Consider the following 23123-nt stretch of genomic DNA (forward strand, 5'->3'; position numbering starts at 1 on the left):
AAACATAAGCCTTACGCTTTAATGGGTATAGTTGAAAAAAGGCTGGGGATAACGTCAGGGCGAAGCTACAATAGAACATATACAAACACAATGTAGTTACTTACCTTAAGTAGAAGAGGGGTAGCATCACCAGTCTGCGCTCTGCCCTTCATATTTTTCATCCCTGCTGGTTCTGGAAGCCCCTGCTCTCTGCAAACTTCAAATACGTAGTTCAGAAAAAGAGACCTGTGAATGTGGGGGTGCTTTTATACCAGCCTCATTATGCTAATTATGCAAAGGTTTTGTGGAGGGTTTGGCTCTGAAATAGGCAGCTTTTTAGGTTTATCATTTCAAGTCCTCTGTTTGTTTCATACTTTTAATTGCACTGTCACTTTATAATTTGACCTGTGCTGGTCCCCTTTGACCTTTCCTGGGAAGTCTTGGGGGCAGACATCTGTTTTAGGTTTGCATTACATGTCCATTGATTTGTTTCTAACGTTTAATTGCATTGTCAGTTTATAATTTGACCTCTATTGATCCCCTTTGAGTCCTGTCCTGGGGAGTCCTTTGAGGCAAATATCTGTTTTCGGTTTGTATTGCATGTCATCCTTTGAGTCCTGTCCTGGGAAGTCCTGGGGGCAAACATCTTTTTAGGTTTGCAATGCATGTCAGCCTTTGAGTCCTGTCCTGGGAAGTCATAGGGATGGCAACATCTGTTTTAGACTGCCCTTTCATGACCTCTGGCTGTTTCAAACTTTTTTAATTGTGTGGCCTGTTTATACTTTGACCTCTGCTGATCCCCTTTAAATCCTGTTCTGGGAAGTCCTGGGGGCAAACATCTGTTTTAGGTTTGCATTGCATGTCCACTGTTTAAAACTTTTTTTTAATTGTGTGTGCATGTCAGCCTTTGAGTCCTGTCCTGGGATGTCATAGGTCGTGCAACATCTGTTTTAGATTGCCCTTTCATGACCTCTGGCTGTTTCAAACTTTTTTAATTGTGTGGCCTGTTTATACTTTGACCTCTGCTGATCCCCTTTAAATCCTGTTCTGGGAAGTCCTGGGGGCAAACATCTGTTTTAGGTTTGCATTGCATGTCCACTGTTTCAAACTTTTTTTAATTGTGTGGCCTATTTATACTTTGACCTCTGTGGATCCCCTTTAACCTGTCCTGGGAAGTCTTGGGAGGCAGGCATCTGTTTTAGGTTTGCATTGCATGTCCACTGTTTCAAACTTTTTTTAATTGTGTGGCTTGTTTATACTTTGACCTCTGCTGATCCCCTTTGACCGGTCCTGGGAAGTCTTGGTGGGGGAAGGCAGGCATCTGTTTTAGGTTTGCAATACATGTCTACTGTTTGTTTCAAACTTTTTTTAATTGTGTGGCCTGCTTAAACTTTGACATCTGGTAACTAGCTTTTAACACACTCCTGGGAAGTCCTGGGGGCTTGCATATGTGCTTTAGGTTTTTCATTTCACAGGTTCTATTTCAGTCCTTAAGTGTGGGGACCCTTTATACTTTGACCTCTGCTAATCACCATTTGGAGCAAACATCTGTTTTAGGTTTTAATTTCTAAATTGATTGGGGGACTCTAACATAAGCAACATTTGACCAGCCCCCTTTTTGGATTAGCCAGCTGTGTGGAGGTTTGGCCTTACATTTCCACTGCTCCTCCCTGTGAGGAGACACTCATCAGCCACATGGTCCTGACTGTCAGACATGTCCAGACTTGTCCTCTTAGGTTCAGAAACAGGGCACACACCAGCAGGGCCCCCATTTTACACAGCCCATAGCCCTAGACACTGTGGCTAGGACCCTGGGAGGTGACTAGCACGTGATCACAGGATTGTCACAACCCACGTGACCCACCTACTCCTACGTCAGTTCCATGGCAGGCTCTCAGGGGCACAGAAGTCCTGGTAACGGATGTGGCGCCATTTCTGGGGGCGGGCAACTGTCACTTTCCAGTTTGATGAGCAAAGGTATCCCTGTATTCTACTGCGGTGCTAGGGTAGCCATTACTTCACTTCAGTGTATCTAGTGCTGCCACGGTTACATGGCTGATCAGAGCACCAGAGTGACGGAATGAAACGGGTTAACCACAGCACTGGGATGATAATAAACACTTCTAATGTGATAGCAAACTACATTGGATGATAAAGGGATATGTTTAACCACAGCACCTCGGTGACAGAATTAAATATGATTAACCACTGCACCAGAGTTATAACATGGAATACATTTATCATACATTACAGAACAACAGTGATAAACAACATGTTTAGCTAAAGCACCGATGTCATAAAATTAATGCTGAACCTTAACATCAGAATGATAAAAAGGAAACTGTTCAACACAGCAACAGGGTGATAACATGGAACATATTAAATGAAGAGATCAGGGAGATAACAAAAGGCATGTTTAACTACAGCATCACAGCGATAAAGTAATGTGTTTAACAACAGCACCAGGATGATAGAAGGAAGTGTTAAACCACCAGAGTTATAGCATGAAACACACTGAATTACAGCACCATGGATAACCATGAATAACATGCAACATGTTTAACCACAGCACACAGGTGATAACATGGAGCAAACAAAAACACCTAGGTGATAACAAGGAAAATGTTTAACCACAGGACAGATGTGGCTCCTCCATTTGGGGGGGGGGGAGCGTCGCCTCCCCCGCCAGCAGCAACCGCTGCACATCCTTTCACAAGGAAAGGATAATAAACTTTGGCCCATATTTAAACTTCTTTAGCGCCACATTTGCGTCATTTTTTTACGCAAAAGCGGCGCAAACTTTCAAAATACAATTGTATTTTGTAAGTTTGCGCCGCTTTTGCGTCAAAAAGCAGCACAAATGCGGCGCAAAAAAAGTATGAATAAGGGCCTTTGTTTATTATTCTTTCCCTGTGAAAAGGGCGGGGCATTGAAGGCGACGAGCAGAGGGGAGTGCACTGTGCACTCCCCTCAGAGCGCATGTGTTTGGTCGGCTGTCTCGGACCGGCCAAACACACATGCGCACAGGGCTCTCTTCAGCCCAGCAACATAGTTGCTGGGCTCGAGAGAGCCTTCACAAGCTCCCAGTCTGTCTGGGAGCTGCTCTGAGCAGTTCAGGATTGGCCACAGGGCAGGCTGGGAGCCTGTGCCTGCAGCAGCAAGGGGAGAGGAGCGGCGCGGGAGCGGACCAGGTAAGTGATTTAAAAAAAAAACATTTTAATTAATTTTCTCCTGCGGCCTCCCCTTCTCCCTTACCCCTGCACCCGCCCGCCCGAACAAAGCTCCGCAAACCACTCCTGCCATAGGACCGGGGTGATCAAATGGTACATGTGTAACCACAGAAGTTGAGCACTATGGTGATAACACGAAACATTTGCCGCGTAGGCTCTCATTATTCTAATGAGAGTATTGGATTTGAGCAGTAGAATTGCCTGCGGTGTGGGAGACTGAGACTAAACCACTACAGGTCACACCTGTCGCTCCAATCCGGGTTTTGCTCTGGCCAACTAGCAGTGCCTCATCTCTACCCAAGAGCAGGGATGATTTGGCAGCCGAGCACATGACACAATTGACTCAGGAAAATCGTGGTCACTCAGATCTCATCCGTTTCCCTCAGTTACATTAGTCTCATACATACAATGACGAGCAGAGGCAGTATATGTTTCAATAAGGTTTAATAAAGGGACTGTATCTTAGATAGTAAGGCATGTATTACAATAACCAGGATGATAAAGCATGACAGGATTAAAATTGTAACAAGGAGAGTAAAGCATAGAAATAACCCTACCATATTGTCACTAGAGTCAATAACTAATTCCAACCTAGGCTATATTAGAGCACAGCATGTTAGGCTCTAGTTCTGCCCTTCAGGTTCCCCTTGGAAGACATCATCCCCCATACCTGAGCAAAGGCCTGAAGTCTGCATAAGGAGCTGTAGCGAAGCATTTAGCAATCAACATACAGTTGTTGTCATCTGGCTGGAATCTCTCTCTAATGTGTATGGGACAGAGAAGTGTTGTTATAATAAAACAACTGATGTTCTGAGAAAATGTCCCTATGTAAGGATGTGTATGCTTCTATGAATACCAGAGACAAAACGTCTACCATGTTTACCGGCAACCTATCTTACTGTAGCCTTGAGAAAAGCACAGAGTGAAAGAAATGCCTTGTTGAAGAACACAGCGCTGGCAGAGACAAAGAATAGCTATATAGAGAGAAATAAAACAAGACTGCAAATGTGGCTATTGTTAAAATAATAAACACAGCTGAATAAAATATATCTAGTTTAAAGTGCACAGCAGCAGGCCTAGTGTGCTAAAATAATGTGCATGGAGCTATAACTAAAATGGCTACACAACTCAATGAACCACAATATCATGATGATAACCCTTTGCACAAGGGTGACAACACTGAGCATGTTTAACCACAGGACCAGGGTAATACCATTTGAATATGTCATGTGATAACGTGAAACACAACCAGAGTGCCCCAGCAGTGAACATTCAGCACTGTGCATGTGTGTTTACAGATGCACAGTTTACTTTATACAGCCACTGCATGTAGTTCCGCATGGCGTGCTGCAGCTTTCTGGGGCTCCAAGTGTGGGGCATCTAGCTGCAGCACGTTGGAGTTGTACTGCTCCATGGGGAGCTTCCCCAGCAGCCCTGGTCTGGGAAGATTTAGTGATGTATGAGTCACATTCTTATTTTACTTAATATAATTATCGACATAACAGCCACAGGCTACATGTTTATACAAAACAGTCCCTCAGATAAAATGAAACCTGCAGTCAAAGAACAGTAGGACATGACACATCAAACACAAAAGCAAAGTAAAGCAAATAAAAAAACAGAGATGAAGTCAAGAAAGAAAGAAAGAAATGGAGGCAATACCAGAGTATTCCAGCAAGAACGACCCATTCCAGGGAAACACACCTTCATCAACACATACTACATGCGCCCACAGTCCCTCCAGCGACACGTGTTGCTGCGCAGTGGAGCGGTCCTGTTCAATGGTTGGATATTCACCTTTATTTTGCTTCTTGCTATATATGGGTTTGAAATTGTACTAATGAAATGCAATCAATCCCAGACAGTGTACAAAAAATTAAATGCTTAGTTGTATCATTACTCTGCATAATTTGTATTTTGCTGGCGTAAATTTTACTTGACCCTGTCACATAAATCCAGTGGCCCTAAACAAAAGTCGTGATGATAAGGTGCTTGCACATACCCTTGGGAAAAAAAAAAAGAATCACTGTTCTGGTCAGGAAAATGATTCTGGTCAATGAGGCTACATTGGGTGACACAAGACATAACATTTTCCGTGTACCACAATTGGTGCATGAAAAAGGGGAGAACGCGACAGGAATTCTTAAATATATGATGTATTGACAAGATGCATAGAAAACCTCTGTCAGGTTGCAGCAAGTTTGAAGACGGGGAACGGTGCAGTGCCTTGCCGAATAAGGCTAGTAATTGAGTTCACTGTGGCAGTCTGTGTGTGACCCGCTGGTCACATGTTTGAACCCGGCAGGGCGAGATCAGGCAACCATCATTCTGACATTGATAGACTGAGTGTCCCATAAATCCTAAAATGTGAGAGTCAGGCAGAAATACAGTTAGCTGAGCATCTTAACCCCTTCGCTGCCAGGCCTTTTCCCCCTCCTGTGCCGAGCCTTTTTTTGGCTATTTGGAGCAGTTCGCGCTTAGGCCCTCATAACTTTTTGTTCACATAAGCTACCCATGCCAAATTTGCGTCCTTTTTTTCCAACATCCTAGGGATTCTAGAGGTACCCAGACTTTGTGGGTTCCCCAGAAGGAGGCCAAGAAATTAGCCAAAAAACAGTGAAAATTTCATTTTTTTTTTTAAATTTGGAAAAATGGGCTGCAGAAGAAGGCTTGTGGTTTTTTCCCTGAAAAGGGCATCAACAAAGGGTTTGCGGTGATAAAATCACCAGCTTCCCAGCTTTCAGGAACAGGCAGACTTGAATCAGAAAACCCAATTTTTCAACCCAATTTTGTCATTTTACTGGGACATACCCCATTTTTACGATTTTTTGTGCTTTCAGCCTCCTTCCAGTCAGTGACAGAAATGGGCATGAAACCAACGCTGGATCCCATAAACCGCAACATTTCTGAAAAGTAGACAAAATTCTGAATTCAGCAAGGGGTAATTTGTGTAGATCCTACAAGGGTTTCCTACAGAAAATAGCAACTGAAAAAGAAAAATATTGAAATTGAGGTGAAAAAAACATCAATTTTTCTCTAAGTTTTACTCTGTAACTTTTTCCTGCAATGTCAGATTTTCGAAAGCAGTATACCGTTACGTCTGCTGGACTCTTCTGGTTGCGGGGATATATAGGGCTTGTAGGTTCATCAAGAACTCTAGGTACCCAGAGCCAATAAATGACCTGCACCCTGCAGTGGGTTTTCATTCTATGCCGGGTATACAGCAATTCATTTGCTGAAATATAAAGAGTAAAAAATAGCTATCAAGAAAACCTTTGTATTTCCAAAATGGGCACAAGATAAGGTGTTGAGAAGCAGTGGTTATTTGCACATCTCTGAATTCCGGGCTGCCCATACTAGCATGTGAATTACCGGGCATTTCTCAAATAGACGTCTTTTTTACACACTGTCTTACATTTGGAAGGGAAAAATGTAGAGAAAGACAAGGGGCAATAACACTTGTTTTGCTATTCTATGTTTCCCCAAGTCTCCCGATAAAAATGATACCTCACTTGTGTGGGTAGGCCTAGCGCCCGCGACAGGAAACGCACCAAAGCGCAACGTGGACACATCACAGAAAACAGACCTGTTTTTAGCAAAGTGCCTACCTGTAGATTTTGGCCTCTAGCTCAGCCGCCACCTAGGGAAACCTACCAAACCTGTGCATTTCTGAAAACTAGAGACCTAGGGGAATCCAAGATGGGGTGATTTGTGTGGCTCGGACCAGGTTCTGTTACCCAGAATCCTTTGCAAACCTCAAAATTTGGCTAAAAAAACACATGTTCCTCACATTTCTGTGGCAGAAAGTTCTGGAATCTGAGAGGAGCCACAAATTTCCTTCCACCCAGCGTTCCCCCACGTCTCCCGATAAAAATGATACCTCACTTGTGTGGGTAGGCCTAGCGCCCGCGACAGGAAACACCCCAAAGCGCAATGTGGACACATCACAGAAAACAGACCTGTTTTTAGCAAAGTGCCTACCTGTAGATTTTGGCCTCTAGCTCAGCCGCCACCTAGGGAAACCTACCAAACCTGTGCATTTCTGAAAACTAGAGACCTAGGGGAATCCAAGATGGGGTGATTTGTGTGGCTCGGACCAGGTTCTGTTACCCAGAATCCTTTGCAAAGCTCAAAAATTGGCTAAAAAAACACATGTTCCTCACATTTCTGTGGCAGAAAGTGCTGGAATCTGAGAGGAGCCACAAATGTCCTTCCACCCAGCGTTCCCCCACGTCTCCCGATAAAAATGATACCTCACATGTGTGGGTAGGCCTAGCGCCCGCGACAGGAAACGCCCCAAAGCGCAACGTGGACACATCACAGAAAACAGACCTGTTTTTAGCAAAGTGCCTACCTGTAGATTTTGGCCTCTAGCTCAGCCGCCACCTAGGGAAACCTACCAAACCTGTGCATTTCTGAAAACTAGAGACCTAGGGGAATCCAAGATGGGGTGATTTGTGTGGCTCGGACCAGGTTCTGTTACCCAGAATCCTTTGCAAAGCTCAAAAATTGGCTAAAAAAACACATGTTCCTCACATTTCTGTGGCAGAAAGTTCTGGAATCTGAGAGGAGCCACAAATTTCCTTCCACCCAGCGTTCCCCCACGTCTCCCGATAAAAATGATACCTCACTTGTGTGGGTAGGCCTAGCGCCCGCGACAGGAAACGCCCCAAAGCGCAACGTGGACACATCACAGAAAACAGACCTGTTTTTAGCAAAGTGCCTACCTGTAGATTTTGGCCTCTAGCTCAGCCGCCACCTAGGGAAACCTACCAAACCTGTGCATTTCTGAAAACTAGAGACCTAGGGGAATCCAAGGAGGGGTGACTGGCGGGGCTCGGACCAGGTTCTGTTACCCAGAATCCTTTGCAAACCTCATATTTTGGCTAAAAAAACGCATTTTCCTCACATTTGAGTGACAGAAAGTTCTGGAATCTGAGAGGAGCCACAAATTTCCTTCCACCCAGCGTTCCCCCAAGTCTCCCGATAAAAATGATACCTCACTTGCGTGGGTAGGCCTAGCGCCCGCGACAGGAAACGCCCCAAAGCGCAACGTGGACACCACCAAAATTTTGGAAGAAAACAGAGGTGTTTTTTGCGAAGTGACTACCTGCAGATTTTGGCCTCTAGCTCAGCCGGCACCTAGGGAAACCTACCAAACCTGTACATTTCTGAAAACTAGAGACCTAGGGGAATCCAAGGAGGGGTGACTGGCGGGGCTCGGACCAGGTTCTGTTACCCAGAATCCTTAGCAAAGCTCAAAAATTGGCTAAAAAAACACATGTTCCTCACATTTCTGTGGCAGAAAGTTCTGGAATCTGAGAGGAGCCACAAATTTCCTTCCACCCAGCGTTCCCCCACGTCTCCCGATAAAAATGATACCTCACTTGTGTGGGTAGGCCTAGCGCCCGCGACAGGAAACGCCCCAAAGCGCAACATGGACACATCACAGAAAACAGACCTGTTTTTAGCAAAGTGCCTACCTGTAGATTTTGGCCTCTAGCTCAGCCGCCACCTAGGGAAACCTACCAAACCTGTGCATTTCTGAAAACTAGAGACCTAGGGGAATCCAAGGAGGGGTGACTGGCGGGGCTCGGACCAGGTTCTGTTACCCAGAATCCTTTGCAAAGCTCAAAAATTGGCTAAAAAAACACATGTTCCTCACATTTCTGTGGCAGAAAGTTCTGGAATCTGGGAGGAGCCACAAATTTCCTTCCACCCAGCGTTCCCCCAAGTCTCCCGATAAAAATTATACCTCACTTGCGTGGGTAGGCCTAGCGCCCGCGACAGGAAACGCCCCAAAGCGCAACGTGGACACCACCAAAATTTGGGAAGAAAACAGACCTGTTTTTAGCGAAGTGCCTACCTGTAGATTTTGGCTTGTAGCTCAGCCGCCACCTAGGGAAACCTACCAAACCTGTGCATTTCTGAAAACTAGAGACCTAGGGGAATCCAAGGAGGGGTGACTGGCGGGGCTCGGACCAGGTTCTGTTACCCAGAATCCTTTGCAAAGCTCAAAAATTGGCTAAAAAAACACATGTTCCTCACATTTCTGTGGCAGAAAGTTCTGGAATCTGAGAGGAGCCACAAATTTCCTTCCACCCAGCGTTCCCCCACGTCTCCCGATAAAAATGATACCTCACTTGTGTGGGTAGGCCTAGCGCCCGCGACAGGAAACGCCCCAAAGCGCAACGTGGACACATCACAGAAAACAGACCTGTTTTTAGCAAAGTGCCTACCTGTAGATTTTGGCCTGTAGCTCAGCCGCCACCTAGGGAAACCTACCAAACCTGTGCATTTCTGAAAACTAGAGACCTAGGGGAATCCAAGGAGGGGTGACTGGCGGGGCTCGGACCAGGTTCTGTTACCCAGAATCCTTTGCAAAGCTCAAAAATTGGCTAAAAAAACACATGTTCCTCACATTTCTGTGGCAGAAAGTTCTGGAATCTGGGAGGAGCCACAAATTTCCTTCCACCCAGCGTTCCCCCAAGTCTCCCGATAAAAATGATACCTCACTTGCGTGGGTAGGCCTAGCGCCCGCGACAGGAAACGCCCCAAAGCGCAACGTGGACACCACCAAAATTTTGGAAGAAAACAGACCTGTTTTTAGCGAAGTGCCTACCTGTAGATTTTGGCCTGTAGCTCAGCCGCCACCTAGGGAAACCTACCAAACCTGTGCATTTCTGAAAACTAGAGACCTAGGGGAATCCAAGGAGGGGTGACTGGCGGGGCTCGGACCAGGTTCTGTTACCCAGAATCCTTTGCAAAGCTCAAAAATTGGCTAAAAAAACACATGTTCCTCACATTTCTGTGGCAGAAAGTTCTGGAATCTGAGAGGAGCCACAAATTTGATTCCACCCAGCGTTCCCCCACGTCTCCCGATAAAAATGATACCTCACTTGTGTGGGTAGGCCTAGCGCCCGCGACAGGAAACGCCCCAAAGCGCAACGTGGACACATCACATTTTTTCATTGAAAACAGTGCCTACCTGTAGTTTTTGGCCTGTAGCTCAGCCAGCACCTAGGGAAACCTACCAAACCTGTGCATTTCTGAAAACTAGAGACCTAGGGGAATCCAAGATGGGGTGACTTGAGGGGCTCTGACCAGGTTCTGTTACCCAGAATCCTTTCCAAACCTCAAATATTGGCTAAAAAAACGCATTTTTCACACATTTCGGTGACAGAAAGTTCTGGAATCTGAGTGGAGCCACAAATTTCCTTCCACCCAGCGTTCCCCCAAGTCTCCCGATAAAAATGATACCTCAGTTGTGTGGGTGGGCCAGGTGCCTCCAACAGAATAAGGCCCAAAACTTGTAGAGATACAGGGGATAGTACTGCGAGTTTATAAGGACATATTCTTTTATACATCTTTAGACTGACTCTGCTTTGGGGACCCACATACGTGAGGTGTCATTTTATTTGGGAGACTGAGGGGAACACTGGGGAGTAGGAATTTTGTGCTGGAGTGGTGATCGTACGAAGAAAAGTCAGGAAAATATGCTTTTTTTAAGCACATTTTGAGGTTTACAGAGGAGTCTGGGTAAGAAAATGTTGGGGGATCCACGCAAGCCACTCCTCCCTAGACTCCTTGGGGTGTCTAGTTTTAAAAAATGTCTGGGTTTGGTAGGTTTCCCTAGATGAAGGCCGCACACAGGACCAAAAACATAGGTGCCCTCTCCCCCCCCAAACACAGGTAGTTTTGTAATATATCGTTTTGATGTGCCCACATACGTCCGTGATGTGCCAAACACTAAAATTTTGAAAAGAAACACACTTAGGTTATGTGAAAAAGACCCCTCACCCACCAACCAAGTTGGTGGCATGCTTCATCATCGGGGTCCCACCTGAGGCACCTAGCGTGTCATAGGTGTGCTGCGACGCCTGATTACAGCGGAGCAGGTTTGGTCATTTTTACCACACATACTGGTTGGATTTGGCACGAGGGTGAGTGATGGTTCAGTGGATCAAATTTTACTAACAAGAGCTTTCACAAAAATGAAAAGCACTGTTAGTAACTGAAAGGCAAAAAACTGAACCAATGACTCACAGCTCGTGAGCTGTAAAGCCGCGACAAGGCACCAACCGCTTTACAGTCCATTCACACAACTTTCATACATGACACACACAAGGCCATTCACACCGCCAGCCACGGGCCCAGCACATTACAACACTCACATCGACAGACAGCGCCACTCAAGGGCCCATCACTTACATACGCCCACATGCCTGATACAACAATCACACCAGCTGATGGGAGTGTGTGGACTGGTGCTTGGCTTGCAGTGTGTTGCAGTAGCCAACATCAAGTCAATATGTACAGTCTCAGCCAAGCCCCACTCCACACACAATGGCATCATATTTTTTTTTTTTTTAACAGAGGAACCCCTAACTAAGTAGAAAGAATTACAAAACAACAAACACAAAAGCTCTAACTAACAACATGACAGAAATGCTAACCATGAAACTAAACACATGAAAATACAAAACAGACATGAGTTTACACTCATGGTTGTTCCCAGAAATTCTTCTGGGTGTGGTAATTCTTAAAACAAGCACTGACACACAGCCCAGGCTTTGAAGGACAATCTGGGCAGTACATTCGAGACTCCCTCCGGATACCTCTTCGAAAACACACTCTACATTTCTTAGCTGGAAAGTCTTTTTTGGGTGTGGGAGGAATGTGCTCAGCAAAGTGGCGATCTTTCAATCTAGCCACATCCTCCACCACTGCTTCTCTAGGAACTCTGGCCTGTTCCACCACAATAAGGCTCTCTATCACTGACTCCTGAAATTTCACAAATGTCATCTTTGAGTCTGGAGACCTATCCCTAAACACAATAAAAGCATTGAAGGTTGCTAAGTGGAAGAGGTGAAGTGCTAACTTCTTATACCAAACATAAGACTTACGAATAGCAGTATAAGGTTCCAACCTCTGGTCAACTCTATCTACACCTCCCATGTGCTTATTATAATCTAAAATGCACACAGGTTTGCGCACTTCAGCAACCTGGCCCCAAACAGTCACAGGGGAAGTACTCTCATCATGGATGGTACTTAGCATGTAGACATCCCTCTTGTCTGAAAATTTCAAAGCTAGCAGCTCCTCGTTCCGCAAGGCACAGCACTGTCCCCTCTCAAGTTTTTTACAGACAAGCTCCCTTGGATAGCCTTTCCGGTTAGAACGGATTGTGCCACAAGCAACTGTGTCCACTCTAAACAATTCCTTGAACAACTGCACACCAGTGTAGAAGTTATCTACATACAAATGGTGACCTTTGTTGAACAGTCGTCTACCAAGATCCCACACTATTTTCTCAGTAACTCCAAAAGTGGGAGGACAACCAGGGGGGTCAATATTGGAATCCCTACAAGTGTACACACGGAAACTATACACATATCCTGTCCTACTTTCAGACAGCATATACAATTTAATTCCATATCGTGCCCTTTTGCTAGGAATGTACTGCCTAAAAACCAAACGACCCTTGAAGAGGACCAAAGACTCGTCCACACTTATCTCTTTGCCTGGAACATAGACCTCCGAAAACCGATCTACAAAATGATCAAGGACAGGCCTAATCTTAAAAAGACGGTCAGAATCTGGGTGATCTCGTGGCAAGGCTAATGCATTGTCAACAGAATGCAGCATCCTAAGAAGAAGCAAATACCGATTACGACTCATGGTAGCTGGAAATATAGCTGTTGCCATCAAGGGACTAGTAGACCAATAAGAAGCCAGTGACGGCTTCCTTATCAACCCCATCAAAAAAGTCAAACCCAAAAACTTTTTTAGCTCCTCCAAATTTGTGGGAATCCACTGGGCAGCTCTAGAGTGTGGCCTAAGTCTAGCAGCGTTGTCCCTCAAATGCTGCTCCGCATACAAATTAGTCTGCTCAACAATCTCTTCCAAAAACACATCATCCATGAATAACTCAAAGAAATTGATAGGCATAAAGTTCTCTGTATTGGCGTTACACCCCGGGAGACCAGTAAAGGCAGGCAACTCTGGCTGCTCCATGTTTGGGGCAACCCAGACATCAGGTCTTCTAACGGGAAACCTTTCAGCCCCAGGTTGCTGCACTATTGGCACATCAATGTCCTCCTCTAAAACAGAACCTTCATCTGCACTGAGTGTGGCTTCATCATCAGAAGATTCCCCTCCAACAGAAACATCACTGCCAGAATCTCTGACTTCCTCCTCTGCCTCAGATGCAGAGTCCGTCTCATAGTCATGATCAGACTGTGACTCAAAAAGCATACCAACCACCTGCTGAGCGGTCATCCTGCGGCTAGCCATGATCTCTCCTGCTAAAATTAACTGGACAAATTCACCACCAACAACCAGCACTGTGTAAGACAAGTAACAAAGTGTAGCTTTGTTAGTAAGAGTTACAAACTCAAAAACTATACCGCTCACTTGCCTGAAAAAGCTTGATTCACCAGCAACTACACAGCAATCACCAATGATATCCCACTAAAAAGAAAGAAAGAAAGGCAAATTAGAAATAAGACACAACAAATATCATTGTGCACAAACCTAAGGACAATTTCACACACAATCCTGCATTTAGTACACCCCCTACAAACATGTCATTCATGCATGGCAACAATACTCCTTTGGAGTAAATTGTTTTTACTTACCTAAAACATGCAACTGTGCAAACTGCAGGTCAACCACCGCCAAAACCGCAAGGAGCCACAGCAAATAAAGCAAAAGCTTTGAACTAGAACAAAAAGGAGGAAACATTTTTTTATCACAAATGCAAAGACTTCTTCAGTTGACAAACACCCCACCATCAAACATTTTAGAAATTGGTGCCTAAGTGGATTCTGTCATAGGGGCAGATGGGCCTACTAAAAAAATAGGCCTGTCTGCCCCAAGGAAGCCAGAAAATACCTTTAGTACTGTGTCCCCATGGAGAGCGACCCTTGCCAAAGGGGACAGCCCTCAAACAAAAAAAAACAAAAAAAACACACACAACACTATCCCTGGTGCCTAAGTGGCTTCTGCCCCCTTGGGGGCAGGTGGGCCTAAGAAAATAGGCCCATCTGCCCCCAGGGGGTGTAGAAATGGCCAACAGGTCAATGCCCCCCTTGGGGGGGCGCACCGTGACCAAGGGGACGCCCCCCCACAAAAATAAACACATAAAAAAAAATCCCTGGCGTTCTAGTGGTTTCTGCCCCCCTTGGGGGCAGATCAGCCTAAAAATAATAGGCTGATCTGTCTCCAAGGGGTGCAGAAATGGCCTGGGTACATGTGCCCCCAAAGTGGGGGGCGACCCTTGCCCAAGCCCCCCCCCATCCACTAACACACACACACACACACACTATCCCTGGTGTCTACGTGGCTTCTGCCCCCCTTGGGGGCAGGTGGGTCTAGAAAAATAGGCCCATCTGCCCCCAGGGGGGGCAGAAATGGCCAACAGGTCAATGCCCCCCTTGGGGGGGCGCCCCGTGCCCGAGGGGACGCCCCCCCACAAAAATAAACACATTAAAAAAAATCCCTGGCGTTCTAGTGGTTTCTGCCCCCCTTGGGGGCAGATCAGCCTAAAAATAATAGGCTGATCTGTCTCCAAGGGGTGCAGAAATGGCCTGGGTACATGTGCCCCCAAAGTGGGGGGCGACCCTTGCCCAAACCCCCCCCCATCCACTAACACACACACACACACACACTATCCCTGGTGTCTACGTGGCTTCTGCCCCCCTTGGGGGCAGGTGGGTCTAGAAAAATAGGCCCATCTGCCCCCAGGGGGGGCAGAAATGGCCAACAGGTCAATGCCCCCCTTGGGGGGGCGCCCCGTGCCCGAGGGGACGCCCCCCCACAAAAATAAACACATAAAAAAAAATCCCTGGCGTTCTAGTGGTTTCTGCCCCCCTTGGGGGCAGATCAGCCTAAAAATAATAGGCTGATCTGTCTCCAAGGGGTGCAGAAATGGCCTGGGTACATGTGCCCCCAAAGTGGGGGGCGACCCTTGCCCAAGCCCCCCCCCATCCACTAACACACACACACACACACACTATCCCTGGTGTCTACGTGGCTTCTGCCCCCCTTGGGGGCAGGTGGGTCTAGAAAAATAGGCCCATCTGCCCCCAGGGGGGGCAGAAATGGCCAACAGGTCAATGCCCCCCTTGGGGGGGCGCCCCGTGCCCAAGGGGACGCCCCCCCACAAAAATAAACACATAAAAAAAAAACCCTGGCGTTCTAGTGGTTTCTGCCCCCCTTGGGGGCAGATCAGCCTAAAAATAATACGCTGATCTGTCTCCAAGGGGTGCAGAAATGGCCTGGGTACATGTGCCCCCAAAGTGGGGGGCGACCCTTGCCCAAGCCCCCCCCCATCCACTAACACACACACACACACACACTATCCCTGGTGTCTACGTGGCTTCTGCCCCCCTTGGGGGCAGGTGGGTCTAGAAAAATAGGCCCATCTGCCCCCAGGGGGGGCAGAAATGGCCAACAGGTCAATGCCCCCCTTGGGGGGGCGCCCCGTGCCCGAGCGGACGCCCCCCCACAAAAATAAACACATAAAAAAAAATCCCTGGCGTTCTAGTGGTTTCTGCCCCCCTTGGGGGCAGATCAGCCTAAAAATAATAGGCTGATCTGTCTCCAAGGGGTGCAGAAATGGCCTGGGTACATGTGCCCCCAAAGTGGGGGGCGACCCTTGCCCAAGCCCCCCCCCATCCACTAACACACACACACACACACACTATCCCTGGTGTCTACGTGGCTTCTGCCCCCCTTGGGGGCAGGTGGGTCTAGAAAAATAGGCCCATCTGCCCCCAGGGGGGGCAGAAATGGCCAACAGGTCAATGCCCCCCTTGGGGGGGCGCCCCGTGCCCAAGGGGACGCCCCCCCACAAAAATAAACACATAAAAAAAAAACCCTGGCGTTCTAGTGGTTTCTGCCCCCCTTGGGGGCAGATCAGCCTAAAAATAATAGGCTGATCTGTCTCCAAGGGGTGCAGAAATGGCCTGGGTACATGTGCCCCCAAAGTGGGGGGCGACCCTTGCCCAAGCCCCCCCCCCATCCACTAACACACACACACACTATCCCTGGTGTCTACGTGGCTTCTGCCCCCCTTGGGGGCAGGTGGGTCTAGAAAAATAGGCCCATCTGCCCCCAGGGGGGGCAGAAATGGCCAACAGGTCAATGCCCCCCTTGGGGGGGCGCCCCGTGCCCAAGGGGACACCCCCCCCACAAAAATAAACACATAAAAAAAAATCCCTGGCGTTCTAGTGGTTTCTGCCCCCCTTGGGGGCAGATCAGCCTAAAAATAATAGGCTGATCTGTCTCCAAGGGGTGCAGAAATGGCCTGGGTACATGTGCCCCCAAAGTGGGGGGCGACCCTTGCCCAAGCCCCCCCCCATCCACTAACACACACACACACACACACTATCCCTGGTGTCTACGTGGCTTCTGCCCCCCTTGGGGGCAGGTGGGTCTAGAAAAATAGGCCCATCTGCCCCCAGGGGGGGGCAGAAATGGCCAACAGGTCAATGCCCCCCTTGGGGGGGCGCCCCGTGCCCATGGGGACGCCCCCCCACAAAAATAAACACATAAAAAAACATCCCTGGCGTTCTAGTGGTTTCTGCCCCCCTTGGGGCAGATCAACCTAAAAATAATAGGCTGATCTGCCCTCAAGGGGGGCAGAAATGGCCCTAAAAGACATGCCCCCCAAAGGGGAGCGACCCTTGCCCAAGGGGGCGCCCCCCCATCCACTACACACACAATCCCTGGTGCCTAAGTGGCTTCTGCCCCCCTTGGGGGCAGATGGACCTAAAAAAAATAGGCCGATCTGCCCCCAAGGGGGGCAGAAATGGCCAACAGTTCTCTGCCCCCTTGGGGGGGACGCCCCTTGCCCAAGGGGGCACCCCCTCCCAACATACCTGCACAGAAAATATAATTCCCTGGTGATCCAGTGGTTTCTGCCCCCCTTGGGGGCAGATCCGCCTAAAAAGTAGGCCAATCTGCCCCCAAGGGGGGCAGAAATGGCCGTAACTAATTGCCCCCACAAGGGGAGCGACCCTTGCCCAAGGGGCCGCTCCCCGCCAGCAAGAAACACGAGCAAACAACAACAAAAAAAAATCCCTGGTGTCTAGTGGGCATTCCTGCTGCCCGATCGCAATGCGATCGGGCAGCAGGAATGCTCAAAGAGACACCGGGGGAAAGGAAAAGCCTTTCCTTTCCCCCGGTGCCTCTTTAGCCCAAACCCCCCACCCACCGGGAAGAGGAACTCACCTCTTTCCTCGTCGCCGCACAGGAAGCAAATGGCTTCCTGTGCGGCGAAATCCCCATAATGAAGTCAGCGCGCGATCGCGCGCTGACGTCATTATGGGGGGGTGGGGGGGTCGGGGGTGGAAGGGGAAGGGCTTCCCCTTCCATCCCTGACTTTGGGGGGGTGGGGGGAAGCACACAGAGGGAGCGAGAGCGCTCCCTCTGGGCTGTGTGCCGAGGACGTAGTGGTTACGTCCTCGGCACAGCAGCACTGTGCCGCGGGACGTAACCACTACGTCCGCGGCACAGAAGGGGTTAAATACAAGGTAAAAGAAAAAAAAACTATGAAAGACTGCCAGGTCGATGAGAGAAGAGCTGATGGTCACTGCTGACTGCCGACAATCTTGCTTAAAAAAGCAGGTTTCCCACCTTTTGCAGAGTTAACAGAAAGAATACAGATTAGGCGGGTCACCTTGGAGAAGCCGTGACCTCCTCATGGCTGGGATTCCCAATGTAGGCGCAGTGTGGATTGGAAAAGAGTGCACTGACTGTACCTGGTGGTGACTGGGACTGGTCTTAAGGTGCGAGATGATGTGTTGTGTGTTGGTAAATGTAAATATTTGTTATCTAGATGGGGTGTTTATTGAGCAACAATATCAGAAAGACAATGTTTTTGGTTTGCCCGACTGTTGCAGAACGCTCCTAAAGAATTAAAAAGTAGTCCTGAAACAATGCCCTTGAATGTCTGCTGCATATGTTTTACTGTAGTTGGGCAGTGCACGTGGGGAGGGCTAAACACCAGAAGAGGCATGACATATGCATGCAATTGACAAATAGGGACAACATGGAGCGACAGTGGTGTCAGCAAATGGGAAGCCTATGAGCGGGGTGAAGCGCGGGTAATAGATGCAGCATGTCTCGGTTCGAAACATCGCATGCACGCTGTCTAGAGCTGAGACCTAAAAAGGAGCTCAGGAGAAAAAATATAGTGTGATGGGAAATGGAAAAGTTGATGAAAGTAATATTAGTCACTGAATCAACTGATGAGGGAAAAAATGTGGGAAAAAATGAACAAGCTATATAGAATTTTGAAGAGAAAACAGTAAGGTAGAAGAGCAACTCATGTTCTTGAAGCGATGTAATTATAAAATCTATAAGAAGGAAAAATATAGATTTTGATGGGCCTGGGTGAAATTATGCGGGTGTAATCAGAGAAATTTCAGTAATTACTCATAAATTTTTTGATTTGATATTATTAAAATGACACATTTACACTGGCTTGAGTAATTAAGAGCAATTTGGGGCAAAAATCCTACCGCAGGAACACAGGAACAGCAAACTAAGAGTGGCTACTAGCTACTCCTATTCTGTACCATTTAGTGCTATTTTCCCAGTGTAAAATGCATCCTCAGGTGCATTTTGTATGCAAGGGTAGGCAGTAGCGCTAAATGCTGGATTAGACTTTTCATGTATTTACACATACTTACAATAAATTTTGTAGTAATTACGCTAGTGAGAATTACACAGTTATGCCTACCCCTAGTATTTGGACAAATAGCTACTTTTACTCAAGCTAATATTTTTGTTTTTCTTTTAATTTGGAGTATGTGGGCATTAATAAGAATGGGACAGAAGTGTGCTAACGGTGGCCCATTCCATAGCAAATAATTGGTCCAATATTTGTAAATGTTGGAAGATGGTTTTCAGGATAAAACTGTCATCTTAAATTAACAAATAAACTACTTCCTGGTATTTGTGTATTAATGATCTAACTGTAAATGTCATTGGATACAGGTGAGCTTATTTACACCTGGAGAGACAATAGAGGCTGTTTGATTTTGGTGTCATGTAATTACCTGTGCAGATATGAAGAAAGGCAAGGGCTATGCACCACAACTTCTCTAATATCCACGCCAACAACAAAAAGTCCGGTAAGTTTTCAATGTTTAACATCAATAACTCCAACATTGCATTTAATTGAATAAATGATTGAGTTAAAGGGATTTATATATCACACCCTGCTTTAGAGATGGTGCAAAGTTCCCAGAATTGGAAGGGGAAGAGAAAGGTGGTGAAAAAGAGTAAATGGAGAAATGATGAGGTGCCAAGGTAGGGCATTTCTAGATTATGTGGTCACCCAAAAAGTACAGGGAGCAGGTAGTTTGAGATATCAAACCCAATTCAGGGACTTATCATTAACACTTTCTCAAAATGCTGTATAAAACCATGTTACCCTGTAGTTTATGGTTAGTAGTTCTTTGTTTAAAATGTTTTTTCTCTGTGCATCAACATTCAGCTGATCTTCATTTAACACCTTTTGAGTCCCATGATAAAAGAAGAAGCATAGTTGAAGTTAGGCCAGCTCTTTGTATTTGCTTGTTGCTTGAAGCTATGGCCATGAAGGACATTACATATGTTAATTACTGATAAAATTAAAATATCAAAATATTCAGTAATCCATCCTAAGCAATGTCATGCCAGTGGGCCATAATCTTTTGTATAGACCATTACACTGACATTTTATGGTCCTGCATTGGTGGCTCATTACATGCCACAGCTGGAATGGTGAGGAGGCAAGTTTCATGGCCATAGGGTGCCAATAGCTTTTCTTACACTTCTTAAATGACCTACAAAAAAGATAGTTCAATTTCAGATGCTTCCCAAATCCTCTCCAAGACATTTTATAACTGATGTACATTTACATTAGTCACTCTCTGAGAAAAAGGGAACATTATGAAAGCTGCTGGATCTGAACAACCCTCAAGGCCTATGAGACAGAGGGCTTCATTCATAGTGCAGATATCCTATAGCCAAACATACACTTAATTAATGCATGCAGAGGAAAAGTCTACAGATGAATAACTAAGACCATACCGGTTTTATTTGAGGAAAGGCATATTGCAAGGTTTATTTGATAAGTTGATGGGTTAACATTCAGATGATCCAAGGGTAGCCAGTGAGGATATGATCAATGCTGGCTGCCCATCTGATTAGCCAATAAGGATCCAGCAATGCACAACATCTAGTGCTGAACCTTTGAGATTTCATCCCACATCTGGACTCCTGTAGCCCAGGAAAAAAGCACACACAGAGGCAGAGTGTTACCAGGCAAGCCCCAAGTTACTCAGGTTTACCACTGCCTGTGGGAATAACGAGGCGCCATTGCTTTCATTCAGGAGTCCTGCTGTAAGGACACCACGAGTATTGGCGTGAAGCCTCTATTGGCTCTTTCTTGTGGTTGTTTTTCACACCAAGCACCTTTGGATTTCTCTGTAACTCTGTGAAAAGTGGAACCTGCAGAGCTCATGAATAGTGCTACCAGCCCCATTTAGTTTAATTCTCATTCTCCGAGTGGTCCCAGGGACCTCAAAATCTGTAACATATCAAGCAACACAAAGAGGGTAACTAGCCCCATTAGAATTAAAAAACTGTAGGCAAATCCTTACATATCAAAATACCAGATGGGAAATCAAATCTGTGGACTCTAATGACCCTGAATAAGACCCACACCACCTTTGCTTTTAGTTTGTTATTAGTTATATGCTTTATTTATTTATTTATTCATTTATTTATGCAAAGTCCTAGTGGTGCACCCTCATCTGCCAGAACTATTGTTACCAAATGTTTCAAACATACATCTATTAAGCTCTGATTATTTCCAGCATAGCATTACTCTCACCTCATGCTGATGGATGTTTTGTACATCATTCCACCTCCTCTAAAGTTATTTTATTGTGTTATAGGAGGGACTGTATTACATGTCAACCAGACACTAGAACATCATGAAAATTCCCTCCTTTGTGTATGCATTATTTGAAGAGTGCAGAAGCAGTCCATTAATTCAGTCTCTGGACCGCAAATGGAGATCGGGGTGGCACAATACCATGTTTGGTTCACCTAGTGATGATTTGGATCCATTCATACAGCACTCCCCATGCTCGTAGCAAGCTCAAAGTGCCAGTGGGACCCATGAACTAACACCTATGCTATTTCATTAAATGGGAAAGTGATCTTGCACTTCTTAAAATGTAAGGTGGTAGAGTACCCTGTCTGCTAAACTGACAATCTGCCTTCTTTATATAGAGTTGGGTGAACCGTACACCCTTGCATATTACCTACACTATACCATTTGAAACCCAGTATACAATAATAACACGATAAATCACATGGATGAAGTCAGTGCAAAAACGATACAGAATACATTTTGCCTTAGCGAGGTGGAGAATCCCAATTGCCTTCCTGCAAGACCTTCAACTATATTTTTTGCAAACAGAATTTATTGAAAAAAAAGCTGAATAGGCTAAGTCTTTGTCATACACACAGAAATGGGAAGGTTAGCACCAGCAGATCTATATACATCGCATAAAGTACAGCAGCCAGTTAGGTCGCAATTCCACATCTATTTCTGCTTGCTATTGTTCATACAGTCAATGTTGCTATCCCTTCCGTTGGTGTTTATTCTGAGCCAACCTCTCCCCTCTCCAGTTTGATAATAGATATGTACATGTAGTATGGGGAAGAGATCTTAATATGGCTAAGCCTGATCACTGTGCCCTTGTAAATTAAGAGTCATGAAGCTTGACTTCTGTTTAACTACCTCTCCCCCTTCAAACCTGCCTCATGTAGGAGTGATATGTAGTGTCCATGTGTATGAGGTCGCGCGAGCCATGCAAGGTATCTTAGGGCAAGATGTAGCAAGGAATTAGCGCCTTGCAAACGGCGAAAAACGCCGTTTGCGAGGTGCTAATGGCCGCACGCGATGCAGAAACACATTTTGCGAGTCGGAACCGACTCGCAAAATGCGTTTCCGACTCGCAAATAGGAAGTGTTCCCTTCCTATTTGCGACTCGCACCGCGATGTAAGTTGATTTGCGACCGCTTTCAACTTGAAGTGGATGGTAACTCATTCGCAAACAGGAAGGGGTCCACATGGGACCCCTTCCCCTTTGTGAATGATCACAAAATTATTTTTTCCGAGCAGGCAGTGGTCCTTTGGACCACTGCCTACTCTGAAAAAAACCGAAACAAAAGGTTTCGGTATTTTTTTCTATGTGCAGCTCGTTTTCCTTTAAGGAAAACGGGCTGCAGATAGAAAAAAAAAACTACTTTATTTAAAAGCAGTCACGGACATGGTGGTCTGCTGTCTCTAGCAGGCCACCATCCCCGTGAGTGCCCAGACTCGCTATGGGGTCGCAAACTGCGACCCACCTCATTAATATTAATGAGGTGGGTCTTTGCGACCCCATAGCGAGACACCTTTCTGCATAGCAAATTGCGAGTTGCAATTTGCGAGTCGCTCTGACTTGCAAATTGCAAGTCACAATTTGCTGTCTACCTACATCTGGCCCTTAGTCTTGTGTCTCAGGGTTCCACTCTGTTTGTTCCGACTGCAATTCTGCAGCTGTGTGAATGTCAGCCATTAGATGTGTCAATCTGTGTGACTACCCTCCCGCTAGGGACTAGCTGTTCCCCTTGCAGCGCTATAGTGATCTGTTTCCAGGCCTCCTTCAACTCGGGGGATCCCCTTCCCCTCTTCAGTTTGGTATGCAGTGCTAATCCTTTGCTATCAGCCCATTTCTTGAGTTCCCTTCTCCAGTCCCGGGGGTTGGGGCCACCTGGGCTTTTCCAATTCCTCGTCAGCTCTCTCTTAGCTATAATAAATGCAAGGTCTTGGAACCAATGCAGCAAGCATCTAGCAGG

At 46.5% G+C, this 23123-nt stretch overlaps 1 protein-coding gene across 1 annotated transcript in view; it reads left to right on the forward strand.

The window, feature by feature from the left end:
- LOC138284363 (mucin-2-like) overlaps positions 1-23123 on the forward strand; it is a 1502605-nt gene that overhangs the window by 935410 nt on the left and 544072 nt on the right. The window contains exon 31 of the mRNA XM_069223056.1: positions 19218-19354. Within this exon, the coding sequence (XP_069079157.1) occupies positions 19218-19354 (137 nt within the window). The remainder of the gene's footprint in view (positions 1-19217; positions 19355-23123) is intronic.

The sequence above is a fragment of the Pleurodeles waltl genome, chromosome 3_1 (assembly GCF_031143425.1).
Source record: "Pleurodeles waltl isolate 20211129_DDA chromosome 3_1, aPleWal1.hap1.20221129, whole genome shotgun sequence".
Taxonomy (NCBI): Eukaryota; Metazoa; Chordata; class Amphibia; order Caudata; family Salamandridae; genus Pleurodeles; species Pleurodeles waltl.